This window comes from Pipistrellus hanaki (assembly GCF_964339955.1).
Source record: "Pipistrellus hanaki genome assembly, chromosome: 5".
NCBI classification, from domain to species: Eukaryota; Metazoa; Chordata; class Mammalia; order Chiroptera; family Vespertilionidae; genus Pipistrellus; species Pipistrellus hanaki.
Genome location: NC_140507.1, coordinates 52,241,369 through 52,259,101, shown reverse-complemented (window position 1 = coordinate 52,259,101; position 17,733 = coordinate 52,241,369). Strand labels below are relative to the sequence as shown.

Below are 17,733 nucleotides of genomic sequence, written 5' to 3'. Positions count from 1 at the left end.
CTAACTCTCTATCCCTCTCCCCTCCTCTCTGTAAAATATCAATAAAATATATTTAAATAAATAAATAAATAAATAAATAAATAAATAAATAGGAGGCCAGTGTCAGACGGGGATAGTTGTGCCAATAGTTGGTCTTCAGACATATTCTGTAGATGCCATAGCTTCCTTTCCTTCCCCTTCCCCTCCCCCTTTCCTTTCCTTCTTTCTCTTTCTTTCCTTCCTTCCTTTCTTTCTTTCTTTCTTTCTTTCTTTCTTTCTTTCTTTCTTTCTTTCTTTCTTTCTTTCTTTCTTTCTGTATATTTTATTGATTTTTCACAGAGAGGAAGAGAAGGATAGAGAGTTAGAAACATCGATGAGAGAGAATCATCAATCAGCGGCCTCTTACACACCCCCTATTGGGGATGTGCCTGAAACTAAGGTACATTCCCTTGACCGGAATTGAACCTGGCATCATGGGAGGTCCACAAGCCAACGCTCTATCCACTGAGCCAAACCAGTTTTGGCGATGCCACTGCTTTCTTTCAGCTTCAGAATGTCAATAAAAACAACCAAATTCACGATCAACAGTGACAGATCGAAATACACACATACGATTGGCACCAGCAAGAGCTTTATGTATCGCAGATGCATGAGTCAATGTTTATTTTTAGATTGCCAGTATGCATCATATGTACTGGCCAGTTGGACTGCCAGTCAGTCACTTAGTCTTTTATATATATAGACTTTTATATAGATAGATAGGTTTATTGAGTGTAGCATTACTGTTAACATTGCTACAACACTTTCCCAGATTCTATACCCTGGCTACCTCTTTCTATACTGTGGGGCTTTTTCTCTGCATCACAGACCCTCTAAAGATTTCACTTTAAATAGCATCATGGAGAAACATAGATAGACCAGGATATAAATTCCAGTTCCACCTTTATTTGATTCATGATCTTATAAAAATCTCCTAACATCTCTTGGCTTCAGTTTCCTCATCTATAAAATGAGGATAACATTTCTTGCAGTATTGTTCATTAAATTACATAATATAATGATTATAATGCAGTTAGTCTATTACAATTGTGTACATTCAAAACTGCAGCTGTTATGATTATCTTACTTTCTAAATATTAATTACTTCTTTTTGCCTGACTGAGAATTAAGAATCAGAATTTTTCACTATTATGATATATGCTGCTATATCACATGCCAGCTTTCTTTGTCCAGGTTTCTAGATATTATGAAATGATTTAATACTCTATATTATCTAACTCTTCAAGTTAGAAGTCTGTATGCAAGGTATTTCTATACCTTTAGGTAAATAAATAAATAAATAAATAAATAAATAAATAAATAAATGGAGTCACTTAAGGTATTATAAGAAATTGTTGGAAATGTTTTGCTGAATAGAAATGTCTGCAGAAAAGTAATTTCATTCTAAGACTCACAATTTATACTAATGATTGAGTAAAAATATATTGCAAATCCAGTCAAGCAAGTTATTATTTGTTCAAGACAACAGGAGACTAGGCAAGAGTGAATTTTCAATAGATGCCCAGATTTACATTTTATCCACACCCAGCTCTACATAGCTATGACTCTTTCTAGGTTCAGGCAGGCTTAGTATTCCATTTCCTTCCCTCCAATCAAGTTCCCTTTCCCTGAAGCCTCCAGCTGACATCTTAAGAAGGCCAGCCAGCCAGTCTGGCCTTCTTAAAAATTATATTAGACTAGAGGCCTGGTGCACAAAATTCATGCACGGGGGGGGGGGGGGGGGAGGTCCCGCAGGGGAGAAGGGGGGGGCATGCGACAACACCTAGGGGAGATCCCTTCAGCCTGGCCTGTGTCCTCTCACAATCCAGGACCCCTCAGGGGATGTCAGGCCTAAACCAGCAGTCAGACATCCCTTTCACAATACGGGAAGCTGCATGCACCAGTGATCATATTTTTCATACAGGTGAAAGGCATCTTGCTATCGTATGGGCAGCTACATTTTTTGGCCTTGATTATAAAAAGTAGTACAGAATATGACCCTTCTGAGGCAGTTGTACCATTTTCTCCATCTTATTGGTGGAAAAACTGAAGCAGAGAGAAGTTAAGTAACTGGCTTTGTCACACATTTATAAATGTCAGAATCAGGGCTGACCACAAAATGTGGAAGCCAGAGTCCATGCATGTTATCGCTGCATCATCCTGTTTTTTCAGTGTTAGAGTAGCCTTGCCAGGTTTTAATGTTTAAACCTAAGAGACTATTCCCAACATATAGGGTAGGGTCCCTAGGTCTAGCCGACGATCAGGGCCATCTGTGGGGTGACCAGCAGGTGGAGCGATGGGGGGGCTCTCCACTGGCACCCACCTTGGCTGGTAGCCTGGCACCACTCACTGGCCAGCTCTGTCCCTTGCTGCCTATAGTCACCTTTCTCTGCAGGGCAACTGGCAGGCAGGGCAATTGCTCCCCCTCCCTTGCTGGCACCTGCCTTGGCTGGTGGCCTGGCACCACCGGTCGCCTCTGCCTCCCTCCCTCTCTCTGTCTCTCTCTGTCTCTCTGTCTCTCTCTCTCTCTCTGTGTGTGTGTGGGGGGAAAGTGCCAGACGCTCAACGCATTGAGCATCTGCTCCCTGGTGGTCAGTGTACATCATAGCAACAGGCTGTTCCACCATTCAGTCAATTTGCATATTAGGGTTTTATTATATAGGACATCTTTAAAAAACTTTCAAGATTGCAATTTAAGACTTCAGCAAATCAGAAATGTAACGAACTACCTCTTAGAATATTCCTATAGCCACTCGCCTTCTCCCGTCCCATAGTTATTTAAAATAATCTTACATGGAGTTCTAGTGACTTCAAACTCAGGTCAGCAAAAGCATCTCCAAGTTGCCTTTGTGTATGTACCATCTGGAAAAGCTGGGTTGACAATGTCTGAGCAAGTCTTAGAATATTTTCATACTTTTTCTTGTTATCTCTTAATATATCAATCTGAGCTTCAAGTTCAAGGTCCACAGTTCTTGATCCACGGCCTAGCTTTTCAGAGATAATTTGTCGAGTGCACTAAAAGTGAAAAGATGCATTTTGTTTAGGAAGGAAAAAAAAAGGAACAAAAGAAAAAAAAATAATGCAGCAATCCAAAGTAAAATGCTAGAGCATATGATGTATATCATTTCTGGCTTCATAAAAGGCAGACCAACAACTGAAAACTGTCAGTGCCCCTTTTCAAGTTCATTAGGACTCAGAAAGTAAATTTACCAGACATGTCTAATAACTACTACTAATCAGAGGACGTTTTAAGACTTATATAGCTGATTTATATATTACCAGATAAGCTCTCACAAAATCATATTTTAAGCTTAATGCACTTGGTAGCTTATTTAAAACAGCTGAGATACTTAGCATTGATTTAAGAACAGTATTGGCCTATTAATTACTAAGGAATAATAATATCAAATTACACTCTCCTATTGATTTCATATGACTTTCCTCCTTTTATCTTCCCCTTAAACCACCATATGTATGTGTGTAAGTAGGAGAAATGAAGGGAAGAAAGGGGGGGGGAAAGAAAAGAAGAGAGGTTAGAGCTGCGGGGGAATAGGAGGAAAAGGAAGAGAGGGGTGAGGGAGGAGAAGAAAGGATATTAGAGATTTCTGAATTCTTTTACTTTTGCTCAAATTGAGTTAAATTATATTATTCCATTCTGCCTCAGAAATAATGATAAAAAAATACTTTTAAAAAATACCTAATTTCAGAACATACTAGAATAAATTTTCTAGTATTTTTTGTTAGAAATAAAAAATTATAAGCAATTTCACTATTCAATAATACATTTTATAAATAACCTACAGGATATTAATATACTCCTCATCATTTAAAGAAAGAAGTTCTAATAAGTAGTGAGTAAGTACAGTATTATAATTTCTTAAATAGCAAATATGCTCTTTTATCATCTCTTTCAAAGTTTTGGTTAGAATTAATATTTGTTGTAAAATTAAAATAATGAGGGAAATAAAATGTGAATTTCTTCTTTCTTCTTTTAATCCCACTAAGTATTTCAGAACTACTATTAACAGTTTGATAGGTAGCCTAGACTCTCCTGTGTGCTGCAGCACACACTACAAGAATGTTTAAACCATGCAATGCTTGTATTTATTTAATCAGGGGCACTGACCTCTTTTCCCTTAGTTTGTAAAATAAATTTAAAAAATGACAACAGCCAATATAACAATAGCCGTCTGGTGGGAATTAATAAAAATTATATCTCTTTTAGTCAGATCAGCAAAAAATAAATTTCTTGGTGTGCCACAGAATTTTAGCAATTAGTTTTTGTGTGTCATGAGATGAAAAAGATTTGAAAATCGCTACTATAAAATATCAAAAAGAGGGAAGTAGGGACAAACATATCTATAGCAATTCTACAACTAAATATATTTCAAGGTAATATATTTCTATCTATAAATTAATAAGCATCTTAATAGTTTTTTTTTTTACCCTTTTCCTATTGACTTTTTAAACTACATTTATATAAAGATCAATAATAAAACAAAACATTTCATTTTCCAATTGTAATTTCATTTTTAGATAGCATTATGCTCTCTTATGTGTTCATACAATTGCAAAATAATTTGAATAACACAAATATAAATTTCTAGAGCTACTTAGGGTGGAAACATTAAAAAAAAATTACAAACCTTGTAGGTGTTTAGACTCCATTTTCTAACAAGTTCTAACTTTTCCATTGCGGGATTTTTAATTTCATCTGCTAAAATAACTGGTCCACTTTTTGTCTGTGTTCTCTGGCCACCTGCATGATCATAAACACAAAAGATAAAAACACAAACCAGGTAATGACAAGAAGGGGGGAAAAAACAAAAACATTGATGCTGTTCAAATTAAACTACTTATGCATTTAAAAAAATGAGAAGGTCCCACAAACTGAAGGTCTATAACTTCCTGGAATAATTGAAGATAATTTCCTAACACTTAAAAAATATTTCTACTAAACACAAATGCCATGTGCTTGTCATCTTCTTTAAAAAAAAAAAAAAAGGAAAAAAAGTTGCAATCAGCCTTCTTTTCTAAACAAGTGCTTTTTAGTTGAAGAAAAATAAAATTTCCACAATTAATCTTATAATCTAATGACCTGTGTCAGTAAAAATCTGAAAGGCCACATACCCTCACACCGTGATCTCCTTTCACTGTACAATGCAGACCAGACAACAATAGAACGTTACTGTAATTAAGGAGGATTTAAAAATACAATTCAAATTTCAAACAATCATTAAAAATATCTTACCACCAGTATGAAAGGCTGGGTTAAAACAAGACCTACATTGAACCTCTTTTTTTCTTAAGAGACACCCCCTCCTCCACAAAAAAACCCATAATTACTAAAGGCAGTCTGATGCCCTGACATAAAAAACAATGCAACAACTATCTAATTCTTAATTTTAAAATATTTTTCAAAAAAGAAAATATTTATTAAACATTTATGATACTAATGACTTGAGATAAAAACTTTATAATAATTTTAGAAGAACAATGAAATAAGATAAAGTTATAACAAATGGTTTAAGAAAATTAGTCAGCAAAAATTTCTTTTCTCCTATAGCAAGATCAGCTTTTACCAGAGCTTTAATATAATCTAAAATTAAAAAATTATGTATATAGCTCTATCCAGCCTGGCTCAGTGGATAGAGCATTGGCCTGCGGAATGAAGGGTCCCAGATTCAATTCCGGCCAAGCGCACATGCCTTGGTTGCGGGCTCGATTCCCCAGTGGGGAGTGTGCAGGAAGCAGCCAATCGATGATTCTCTCTCATCATTGATGTTTCTATCTCTCTCTCCCTCTTCCTTCCTCTCTGAAATCAATACAGAAATATTTATTTTTTAAATATTTATTTTTTAAAATGATGTATATATAAAAAAATTCTCATAAAAACAAAATACAAAAGGTTAACATGTCATATAAAAAGAAATATGGCGTTCAATTTTTTTCCTATTTTTATAGTCCAGAAATATTAAAGTGGAGAATAAATTCAGTGCAAAGAAATGGGTTTTTCCCCAAGTATTTTTCATTGGGCAAACTAGTAAATTACATAGTATTTGTTATAGTCTGCAAACTATCTGTAAGCTGAGGTTGAAAATGGGAAGACACATGACCCATTTCAAACAATGAACAACCCCAACCCAACTGTTGAAGACACCTTTCTTGTTTAACTTGAAAACAGAGAGCAGAGCTGCAAAGTTGAGAGTTTGGGATCAAGTAAGTGAACCTACATTTCCCAGAACAAAGAAAGGATGATTTAAAGGAATCAAAATTTACCATGTTTTTAAATCTTAAAGTGAATTAAATTTCAGGTATGAGATATAGTTAATAACTTTTAAAAGTCAGAAAGATATGTATGGCTAGAATGATCATCTCCCTTATTGCTAAGAAAGAAAAAGAAAAAGCAGCAGCCACCAAAAAAGTCAGAATAACACACACCTAAGAGTATTAAGCAAGTGATTATGAAATTGAGTGAATTAGTTTAGCTTCAGCAGTAGCAAGAAGTGCTTTATCCAATGAGTGCAGTGAATACCTGCAGGAACAATTAAATCACTTCCTTGTTGAGCCAGTTGACTAGCTGCAACCCTGCTAGGAGACATAACAGATGGCAATGGTGGTGCTGAGGGACCTGAAAAGGATAGACATTTAACTGTGAAAATCCTTTTCCTCCTCCACATATTGCTCATTTTTAATATAGATTTACTAACATTGCCTTTAAAATATTCAAAAACTAGTATTAGAAACTGGAATGAATAGGCTGGCTGGTATAGCTCAGTGGTTGAGCATCGACCCATGAACCAGGAGGTCACGGTTTGATTTCCAGTCAGGGCACATGCCCAGGTTGCAGTCTTGATCCCCAGTAGGGGTATGAAGGAGGTAGCCAGTCAATGTTTTGCTCTCCTTCTCCTTTCCTCTCTCTAAAGTAAATAAAAACATATTTTTTTTTAAAAAAAAAAAACACACCTAGAATTAATATATTTGCTTTCTTGTAGGAATAAACTAAATAATAAATGAATGTGAGCAGGATGAGTTCCTGAATAAATTTTTCATCGAACTCTTAAGACCAAACAAGACACATAACTATAAGAAGAAACTTGCTTAAGAGCAGGTCTAAACAGAACTTTGCCTGGACTCTACTTTTTTAAAATAAATTACTACGGTAGAATGGAATTAAAGTCCCATAATTGATTGATTTAAAGCTTAAGTAAATATTTTATTTATTTATTTAATCTTCACCCAAGGAAATACTTGGGGAGTAGAGAGGGAGAGACAGACAGACAGACATCGATGTGAGAGTGAAACATCAATTGGTTGCCTTCCATATGTGCCCCAACTGAGGATCGAACTTGCAACCCGGGTATGCACCCTGACCTGAAATCAAATCAGCAACCTTTTCAGTGCACAGGACAATACCCAACCAACTGAGCCACAATGACCAGGGGAAGAAAACCCATTTTTTATACCCAAATATTTACATGGTTTTATTTTCTTTCACTCATGAAAAAATGAAAACAAAAACAAAAACAAAACTTTTAAAAGGTTGTTTTGGCCCTAACCGGTTTGGCTCAGTGGATAGAGCGTCAGCCTGTGGACTGAAAAGTCCCAGGTTCAATTCCAGTCAAAGGCACGTACCTTGGTTGCAGACACATCCCCAGTAGGAGGTGTGCAGGAGGCAGCTGATCGATGTTTCTCTCTCATCGATGTTTCTAACTCTTTATCCCTCTCCCTTCCTCTCTGTAAAAAAATCAATAAAATATATTAAAAAAAATAAAAATAAATAAAAGGTTGTTATGGGCAAGAATATTACAAAGGATGCAACTTTGTCCTTTATAGTAAAAATAGACATATATATGTAACGTGCAGAAGAATTAATACAGCAAGTCTAATTGCTTATTCTTAAAAAAGACTAGCTCATAAGATTGGCCTTTGAATGGCCTTTGAATGGTGTCAGGGAACTTAAATTTGGTTAAGATTTCCAGAAGAGTAAGACAGGCTCACTGTGCCTAAACTGTTTACACAACATATCTATGCTAGATACCTGCTTTCCTTCTGGGAGCCTGGAATGTTGGTATATGCGAGGCACAGGGTCTTATGGAGCATTTTCCAGTAAAAATCCCAGGCACTGAGTCTCTAATGAGCTTCCCTGTTTAGTAACACGTGGGTCATAACTCTGCTGGGGAAATTCAGCACGGCCCATGTGACTACAATGGGAGAAGACCCTCTCAAGCTTATGCCTAGTTCCCTCAGACTTCATCTCAGGCATCCTTTACCTTTGCTAACTGTGCTTGTTATTTTTTTTTGCTGAAATAATACTAACTCAAGGAATCCTTTGAGTCCTCTTAGCAAATTACTAAATCTTATGGTGATGGTAGAGATGTCCTATACAACATGTATTGTTGGAAAAAATAAAAGTTTTATTTTCCTAATTGCTTTGATATAGGAAACATGTATTTATACAAAATGTAGCTATATACATTTTGTGCTTAAAAGCTAAAATCATTTAAATCTGCATTTTGATATAATTTTTGAGTTTTTATTTCAATAATTTAAAACCAATTCCTAAGAGAGCACAAAGGGGATAAATGATGATGGAAAAATAATTCCTAATTAGTAATCAGTGAAATCATGCACAATGATCTATTTATATCAAGACTAATACTAAAACAATTCCTAAATCATTAAATTAAAAAGAAAAAGGAATATGCTTATAATTGGTGTTTTATCATTGAATTAAAGGACTCAATTCTTATGCTTTTTAATAAAGGTAGCATTTATTATGCTAGCATCCTCCACCCAGCCATCTTTAAAAATGCATGGGCTCTTACCTTCATATGCTCCTGCTTCAGTAACCCCCTCTTTGGTACTGTCAAAGCCTTGAGATGTAATTTGGGTTTCTGAGAGACCAAGTCCGGCTGGTAATGAATGCTTCAAATCCTTAGCAATGTTTGAATAAAAAAGAAAATCTTTGTGAAAATCTCACCCCACATTAACAGTTTAGGATAACTGTGTTCTTTTAATCACATATTAAACTATTTTTCTCTCTACTGTGTAGTATTCCCTTATGCTATCACAGCATTCTATAACAATGTATAACAGCAGCAAACTCAGCAAGATTTGCTATTAAGAGGTACAAATTAATTTCATTATTCTAGAACTATGTAGCAGGAAGGTATTAAAATTCAATTTTGAATTTTCTAATTTATTGATACATCAGAAAAATCATTTTAGAGAACAGAATTAAGATGACTAAAAGGGCATATCTAATAATAAAAAATTGACTGGTGTGTAATATAATCATAATGAGTCTGGCTAATGATCAGTATAAACAAATCATCCACTTGCAATATTAATTTTCAAGGTTAGTTCAGTAAACAAGGCTTCTCTGACTTTGAACAGTGTGAAAAAAAGAAAATTTCTTGCTCATTAAATTTACATTAAGCAAATTAGTTTATAGTTGGAACTTATAATATTCGACATCAGCCATACTGAAAAAAAAAAGAAAGAAAGAAAGAAAAAGAAAGGAAGGAAGGAAAGAAAAGAAAAAAAGGGAGAGAGAGAAAACCAAGAGGCATAGATTTCTAATTAAAAGTCCTCTTTTTCCTTTGGCTAGGATCGTGGTCAGCAAACTGCGGCTCTCGAGCCACAGGCGGCTCTTTGGCGCCTTGAGTGTGGCTCTTCCACAAATACCACGGCCTGGGTGAGTCTATTTTTTGTGTTGTTGTTGTTGTTTTTTAATATATTTTATTGATTTTTTACAGAGAGGAAGGGAGAGAGATAGAGAGCTAGAAACGTCAATGAGAAACATCGACCAGCTGCCTCTTGCACACCCCCTACCGGGGATGTGCCCACAACCAACGTACATGCCCATGACCGTAATCGAACCTGGGACCTTTCAGTCCGCAGACCAACGCTCTACCACTGAGCCAAACCAGTTTCGGCAGGGTGAGTCTATTTTGAAGTGGTGTTAGAAGAAGGTTAAAAAATTTGGCTCTCAAAAGTAATTTCAATCATTGTACTGTTGATATTTGGCTCTATGACTGATGAATTTGCTGACCACTGGGCAAGGATATGAGGAATTTTCTTCTTCTTTCTTCTTTCTTTTTTTTTTTTAAATATATTTTATTGATTTTTTACAGAGAAGAGGAGAGAGGGATAGAGAGCTAGAAACGTCGATGAGAGACAAACATCGACCAGCTGCCTCTTGCACGCCCCCTACCGGGGATGTGCCTGCAACTAATGTACATGCCCTTGACCGGAATGGAACCTGGGACCCTTCAGTCTGCAGACCGATGCTCTACCACTGAGCCAAACCGGTTTTGGCAAAGGATATGAGGAATTTTCTAATTTTCATAATCAGATTCTGTTAATAGGTTTTATTTGTTTTTCACAATAATGACAAGTTAGTGATGCACTAAAAAGGTAAATATGTCTTTAAAATTCTTTCCTTATATTCTACCCCACTATATACAATGTACAGTTACACTTTGAAAACTCAGAACATTGAGTTTTCTAATTTGCAAATTCAAAACTTAACATACAGTCTCTCATAACTAACAAGTGTTGACATAGTTTTTCTTGAGAAGTTTATTAATTTTGCCTGGGTAATTACTTGATTGGTATGGTGGACTCTAAATAACTAATGAGATCAATTCTCATCTCAGGTGATTTATCAAACCGCATCTGACACAGGTGATGTTCTCTCCTTGTTACACTGACATTCCCCAAATTCAAGGCACTCTTGATCTTCCTCTATGTCCTATTGTCTCCTTCAGTAATTGCTCCTCATCTCCCCAACCTCCAAATCCTGTAGTGCCTAAGGGTTCAGTCTGAGGATTTTTTCTCCTATATTAATTTCTTTGGTGATCATATTGATTTTTCTGGCTTTGAAAATATCCATACATTGACAATTACAAATTTATGTGCCTTACTGAGCCTCTCTTTTTAACTCCAATATATCTAATCTTTAAATATATCATACCTGTCATTTCCACTTGGATTTTAAATAGGCATCTCAAACTTTTATGTACCAAACTTACTGATTATACACTAATCGTCCCCCAACCCCCCCCCCCCCCGCAAAAAAAGAGAACAAAATAACATCACCTATAGTTTTCACTCCTTTTAGTTTATGGCATCTCTTTTACCAAAAACTTAGCCAAAAATATTAGGACTTATCTTTAACTCTCCTTTTTATCTCATACCCACATCCAGACAATAATCAGATGTTATTAGATCTACTCTCAAAATATATCCAGGATCAAGCCAACTCTCTCCCCCTCCACTGCTTCCACCCTAATATAAGCTAGTATAATATTCACCTGGATTATTCCAAGAGCCTCCCAACTGGTCTGCCTTCTTCTGTCCATGACACATGGCTCTAACTCCACCTATCAACCAAAGGTATCCCCTATAAAATCTCTCTAACAGCCCCCAATCTCACTTGACTTAAAATCCAGACCATCAAATGTTCTTAAGGGATTACATGATATAACGTCATCTACTAGCCTCTCAGGCTTGTAGCCACACAGTTTCTTCAAAAACAATAAACCTCCCTCTATTTCAGGACCTTTGTACTATTGTATTTTTCTTCCAGAATGCTCATCTACCAGAAATCCATAGGGCTTGCTTCTTTAACCAGAGATGCTTCCTTCCAACAATGTATAAAATAGCAACTCCCACAACTTTCACACAGGAACTCCCTATTTTGTTTTATTTTTCTTCTAGCAGTTTTCACTAAGAAATATGTGAATATTTGTTTTTTCTCCCCTCACTATACTGTAAACTTCATGAGAACAGTTTGCCTATTTTGTTTATGCTATATATTTAGCACCTTAAATAGTGCCCAAGACTTAGTAGATGTTCAATAAATATTTGTTGAATAAATAATTTGTTGAGGGAACTAAAGGATTTATGACTCAACATCTGTAGATTAAGAAGCTGCCATAGCAATAGGTTTATTTTCACATTTAACTTAATGAGTATTTGCTTACTCTTACTATATGTTAGACTTTCTGGGAAAATAAAAAGATATAGTTTTTGCCTGACTGGAGAGACAAGATATACAAACATTAACGTAAAAGTTGAACTTAGTACCAAAGTAAAGACATTAATTACCTGAGGACTTCAGAATAGGGACTAAGTCCATGAGAACTAACTAGAAAAGAAGGAAGTACTGCCTGAGATCTGAAACACAAGGATTTATTTACAAACAGAGCCAACATTTGATGAGCACCACCTTCAGGACAGCCACAGCTTTGGACACTACAGGGAGGAGACTGATAGTAAACAAATACTTGTATAATAATATATTAAGTAATAAAAAGTTCTGGAAATAAGCAGTAAGGACTCAATAAGGGTTTTTTTGTTTGTTTGTTTGTTTACGTGTGTGTGTGTGTGTGTGTGTGTGTGTGTGTGTGTGTGTGTTTAAAGGCAGGATGATAGAGACACAGAGTGCCTTTGATAGGCAAAGAGTACTACTTTAAGTGGGGCAATCTGGGAAGGTCTCTCTAATGAGGTAAAATGGGGCAGAATGCTGGATAAAGAAATGAGAGAGTGAGCCATGTGGCTATGTGGAGAAAGTACAATGACTTAAAAGATAACAATGATGTTCTATTTCTTAACTAAATGGTAAATAACTAGGTATGCATATCATTGAAATATAATTCTCATGCCATAAATTTTATTTAGAATTGTATAGCCATCACCACTAGTTTTAGAACATTTTCATCACTCCAAAAAGAAACTGCACCCAGTAGAAGCTACTTTTCGTTCCTACCTTTCCCCAGCCCTTGAGAACCACTAATCTTTCTGTTTCTATAGGTTTGCTTATTCTGGAAAGTCATATAAATGAAATCATATAGTATCTGTCTTCTAGCATATTGAGTTCAAGGTTCATTCATATTGCAGCATATAGGGTGGGGCAAAAGTAGGTCTACAGTTGTGAATAAGTGAAAGACAGTGATTATTCTTGTTTTATTATTTATTAATTATTGTATTATTTTCCATATGAACAACTGTAAACCTACATTTGCCCCACCCTGTACATCAGCAGTTCATTTTTATTTTTTTTTAATATTTATTTCATTATTTTTTTTGGAGAGGAAGGGAGAAGGGGAGAGAGAAACATCAATGATGAGAGATAATCATTGACTGACTGCCTCCTGTACATCCTCCACTGAGGATCGAGCCTTCCATCCGGGCATGTGCCCAACTGGGAACTGAACTGTGACTTCCTTGTTCATAGGTTTGTACTCAACCATTGAGCCACATTGACTGGGCAGCAGTTAATTTCGTTTTATGGTTGAATAATATTCTATTATATGATATAGCACATTTTGTTTAACTATTCATTAACTGATGGACCATCATTTGGACTGTTTCCACTTTTGCCCCTGACAAATAATGTTGCTATCACATTAGTGTATGTGTTTTTGGATGAGTTATATGGCAATACTATGTTTAATCTTTTGAGGAACTGTCTACCTTCCAAAATGGCTGCCCCATTGTACATTCCACAAAGCAATGTATGAGCATTCTAACTTCCCCACATCCTCACCAACACATATTATCTTTTTCATTATAGCCATCCTATGAAGTAGCATCTCAATGTAGTGTTGATTTGTATTTCCCTAATGACTACTGATGTTGAGCATTTTTTCATGTGCTTATTGGCCATTTGTATATTCTCTTTGGAGAGATATCTATTCAAATCTTTGGCCCTAGTTTTAGTTGGGTCGTTTATCATTTTACTATTGAGTTGTTGTAAGACACAAATCCTTTATCATATATACTAGAGGCTGGTGCATGAAATTTGTGCAAGGCGGGGTGTGTGTCTCTCAGTCCAGCCTACACCCTCTCCAATCTGGGACATCCCTCTCACAATCCAGGACTGCTGGCTCCCAACTGCTCACCTGCCTGCCTTCCTGATTGCCCCTAACTGCCCTCCCCATCCAGCCTGGTCACCCTTAACTGCCTTCCCCTACTAGCCTCATCGCCCTTTACTGCTCTCCCCTGTAGGCCTGGGTCCCCCAAACTGCCCTCCCCTACAGGTATGGTCACCCCTAACTGCCCTGTCTTGCAGGCCTGGTCCCCCCCAAACTGCCCTTCCCTGCAGGCGTGGGTCCCCCCGCAAATGCCCTTCCCTGTAGACCTGGCCTTCCCCCCGCCAACTGCCCTCCCTTGCTGGCCTGATCACCCACAACTGCCCTCCCTTGCAGGCCTGGTCCCTCCAACTGCCCTCCCTTGCTGGCCATCTTGTATGTTGGAGCGACAGTCAATTTGCATATTAGTCTTTTATTAGATAGGATGATTTGTAAACATTTTTTTTCCTGTGGGCTGCCTTTTGCCGCCTTCTTCATGGTGTTCTTAGAATCCCAACAGTTTTACAAGTTGATAGAGTCCAATTTGTCTATTTTGTTGTTGTTGCTTGTGCTTTAGGTACCACATCTAAGAAACTAAAGTGCCTAATACAAGGTTATTAAGATTCAAATCTATGTTTTTCTTCTAAGAGTTTTATAGTTTTAGCACTTACCATTTAAATCTTTGATCCATTTTGAGCTAAGAACTAAAACAACATACAAATGACACAGAGGTCCAAAAAGCTGTGTTTACTGTATTCTTGGAACTTACCTGAGAGAATAATACTTATTTGAATTATCTGTCCTATCACAAAAATGTATAAACTTCCAACAAAGAGATATAATAGTAACAGTAGTTGGAAAGAGGGGAATTAGTAATTGGTTGAACAGTAAACACAATGGCTATCCCTGATTACCTGCGTTTTCAAGAAGTTACAGGGACACTTTCCATTTTCTCATACATGACCTCCAGAAGAAATAACTTCTAGTTGTCTGAGGATATTACATCTCACCCAACAGTCTCCCAGGGGTCCTTTATTCAACAAGCAAAAGTTCTTCCAGGAAAAAAAACCCACCATGTTCTTTATGTAAAACAGATGTAAAATCTGAAAAGCCCTTACGCCTTCCTGTGCCTAAACTGTTACTGATACAAGGATTCTAACCAAAAGAGTAACAAATGGGTCCATTCAATTCTGAACATAGTTACCATTTTGACAGTAGTCTGGCAGCTAAGTGATACACAAAATAATATGTATTATGTGAGAGGAATAGATGATTTGTGACATTATAGTATTTTATAAGCTTGTTGACTGATTTTTTGATAAAATATAAATTCTCTAAGTAATCTAATTTAACCTCATAGTTCTGAGAACTTAAAATATGTCTTTATATTAACCTTCACATTTTCTAAAAAAAAGTATCTCAGTTATAAGGCAGTGCCTAGCTTAGTAACATTTTAAATATCTGCTACTGTATTCACTCCTATAGTTTCCAGAGTACATTTGAGAGACAATGAGCCCATTCATAACCAACAACTTAAAATCCCTTATTTCCATTTTTATGTCACTGACATTCAACTCAAAGTTTAAGACTTTGCAAAGCTGTGCTTAATAATTGTACAATATAGTAGAATAAACCTGAAGTTAACTTCCTATTCAAGTTATGAGGATAGTGCTGCGGTATTTAATAGTTTTTAAAAATAAAATTTCAAATAATTAAGCTAAAATAAAATAAAATGCTTTTGGCAATAAAGTTTCATGTTTACTTTAAATCCTTTTGAAAAGATACAAAATAACATTTATAGTAACATTTTCCATAAAACTATTGAGGGTTGCTTATTTCAAACCAAAATAATTTGCATCCATTTTGCATATTTTAACTGAGGTAAGATAAGAATGAGATTAAAAATGTAAGTTTAGAACTTATAATTTAGCAGGTTATCTGCTTTTGAACTAAATTTAGTGCAAGACCAACACATACAGAACACAAAATGTTCAGCAAATCTGCTTTAAAATACACATCCTTAAGAAGGTGCACAACACTACAAGAGGTAAGCAGAATTAGAGATTTATTAATTACTTGGTGTGAGGAAAAATCTTGAATAAAGGAGTGACTCTCAAAACATATACTGTAAGTACCAACAATCTGTAAGGATTCTCCAAGTATTCTATAAATTACAGAACTCTCGTCTTCCTTAGTTTCTTTACACCATATTCTCCCAGTTTCCCTCCTATTTACAGTTTCTTTACACCATATTCTCCCAGTTTTCCTCCTATCTACATCTTTAAAAATGTCTTGATGCTCTTTCTGGTTCTAGTTTCTCTACAAAGTGAAAAGTCCTAAGTCTTGCTTCCCTTCCTTCCTTGATGATCGAACTGATCTATTTAATTTTTCTCCCTTGTTCCCTTGTTTCTAGTCTTGTCACTCCTGAAATTCACTCTTCAAACTGCAGGCAGGGACACTTCTACAAAGCAAATCAGACTGAGAAACTTCCATTTTTATGTCATTTAGGACCACTCTCCATTTACCGTTTAGGTGAAGTATATACTCCTCAACATGGTTTTAAGGTTTTTTAAGGATCTGGCCCCTACTTCCCTCTCTGCCTGCCTCATTTCTTACACATCTGCCCCCATATTCTCCACTTGAACAATATTGAATTTTAACTTTATGGTCTTATACCCTTTTCAGGGCTTTAGAGTTGCCTCTAAAGGGGGAACTTACTTCACTCTTCTTCATCTGGCTAGCTCATCCTTCAGATTCAGCTTAAATAGCAATTCCTCGGGTGATCTTTCCATATTCCTCCTATCAGTTCCCAGATCATGCTATACCTGGTCTAGCATATCACTTCACATGGTAAAATTAATTTGTCTACATCCTCTTACCCCATTGGCTGTAAGCTCACTAAGATCAACCAAGGTTGTGTATCAACCTTGTTTCCCTTTATTATTTCTATCATCTAGCAGATATAATACTAACACTTCATTTACTAAGTAATTTTCTCAATTTAAACATCCTATCTCATTCTTCAAAATGGGTAAAACTTTTCAAAGCATTTACATAATATAATTGTTAAAGAAAAATATTTTAAAACTATGTTAAATGTTCTGTGAATTTTGATCATTTAAAATTTCCCTCTGCCGTTTTAATGGTTAGCTGCCTATAAGGGATATCTGCTAGAAGCAAAGCTATTATTCAAACAGACCTCCACATCCCAAATTCTACTCTAAACGAACTGTAACACCCTTAACCTCCTCATAGTGGCCCCTCCACCCCCTCTCCACCATTAGCTTGTGTCAAAGCTGATTATTCTCCAACACTCTATTTACCAAGCAGGTAAAAGGCAGGGTCAGCTTTTCCTCAGCCCTCCACAGTACTTCTCAACTACCAGTCTCAAATTTTAATTTGGGTAGGAATGACATGAGAAACCTATTAAAAATGCAGATTCTTCTTACTAGTAGCTGCCTGCTGGGAATCTCATTAAGTTGGAGAGTGAAGCCAAAAGCGGTTTGGCTCAGTGATGGAGTGTCGGCCTGAGGACTGAAGGGTTCCAGGTTTGATTCTGGTCAAGGGCATGTACCTTGGTTGCTGGCACATCCCCAGTAGGGGGTGTGCAAGAGGCAGCTGATTGATGATTCTCTCTCATCGATGTTTCTAACTCTCTATTCCTCTCTCTTCCTCTCTGTACAAAATCAATAAAATATATATATTTTTTTAAAAAAGTTGGAGTGTAGAGCCTAGTGATTCAAATAAGTAAACCCAGTGATTCTGATGCAGGTAATCCTTTGTCTACATTTTGAGGGACTCTGATGTAGAGAATTGCTTTCCTATCAGTACTGACCCCAGTCCCCACTTCCTT

The 17,733-nt window shown here is 36.3% G+C and overlaps 1 protein-coding gene across 2 annotated transcripts in view; it reads right to left on the bottom strand.

The window, feature by feature from the left end:
• Window positions 1-17,733, bottom strand: part of ARFIP1 (ARF interacting protein 1) — a 79,303-nt gene that overhangs the window by 35,778 nt on the left and 25,792 nt on the right. The window contains exons 3-6 of one of the 2 annotated variants that reach the window (XM_084883967.1): window positions 8,847-8,955; window positions 6,554-6,649; window positions 4,665-4,777; window positions 2,812-3,033 (exon numbers count right to left, since the gene is read on the bottom strand). In XM_084883967.1, coding sequence (XP_084740093.1) covers window positions 2,812-3,033; window positions 4,665-4,777; window positions 6,554-6,649; window positions 8,847-8,955 — 540 coding nt within the window. The remainder of the gene's footprint in view (window positions 1-2,811; window positions 3,034-4,664; window positions 4,778-6,553; window positions 6,650-8,846; window positions 8,956-17,733) is intronic. The other variant, XM_084883968.1, reaches the window with a different exon arrangement.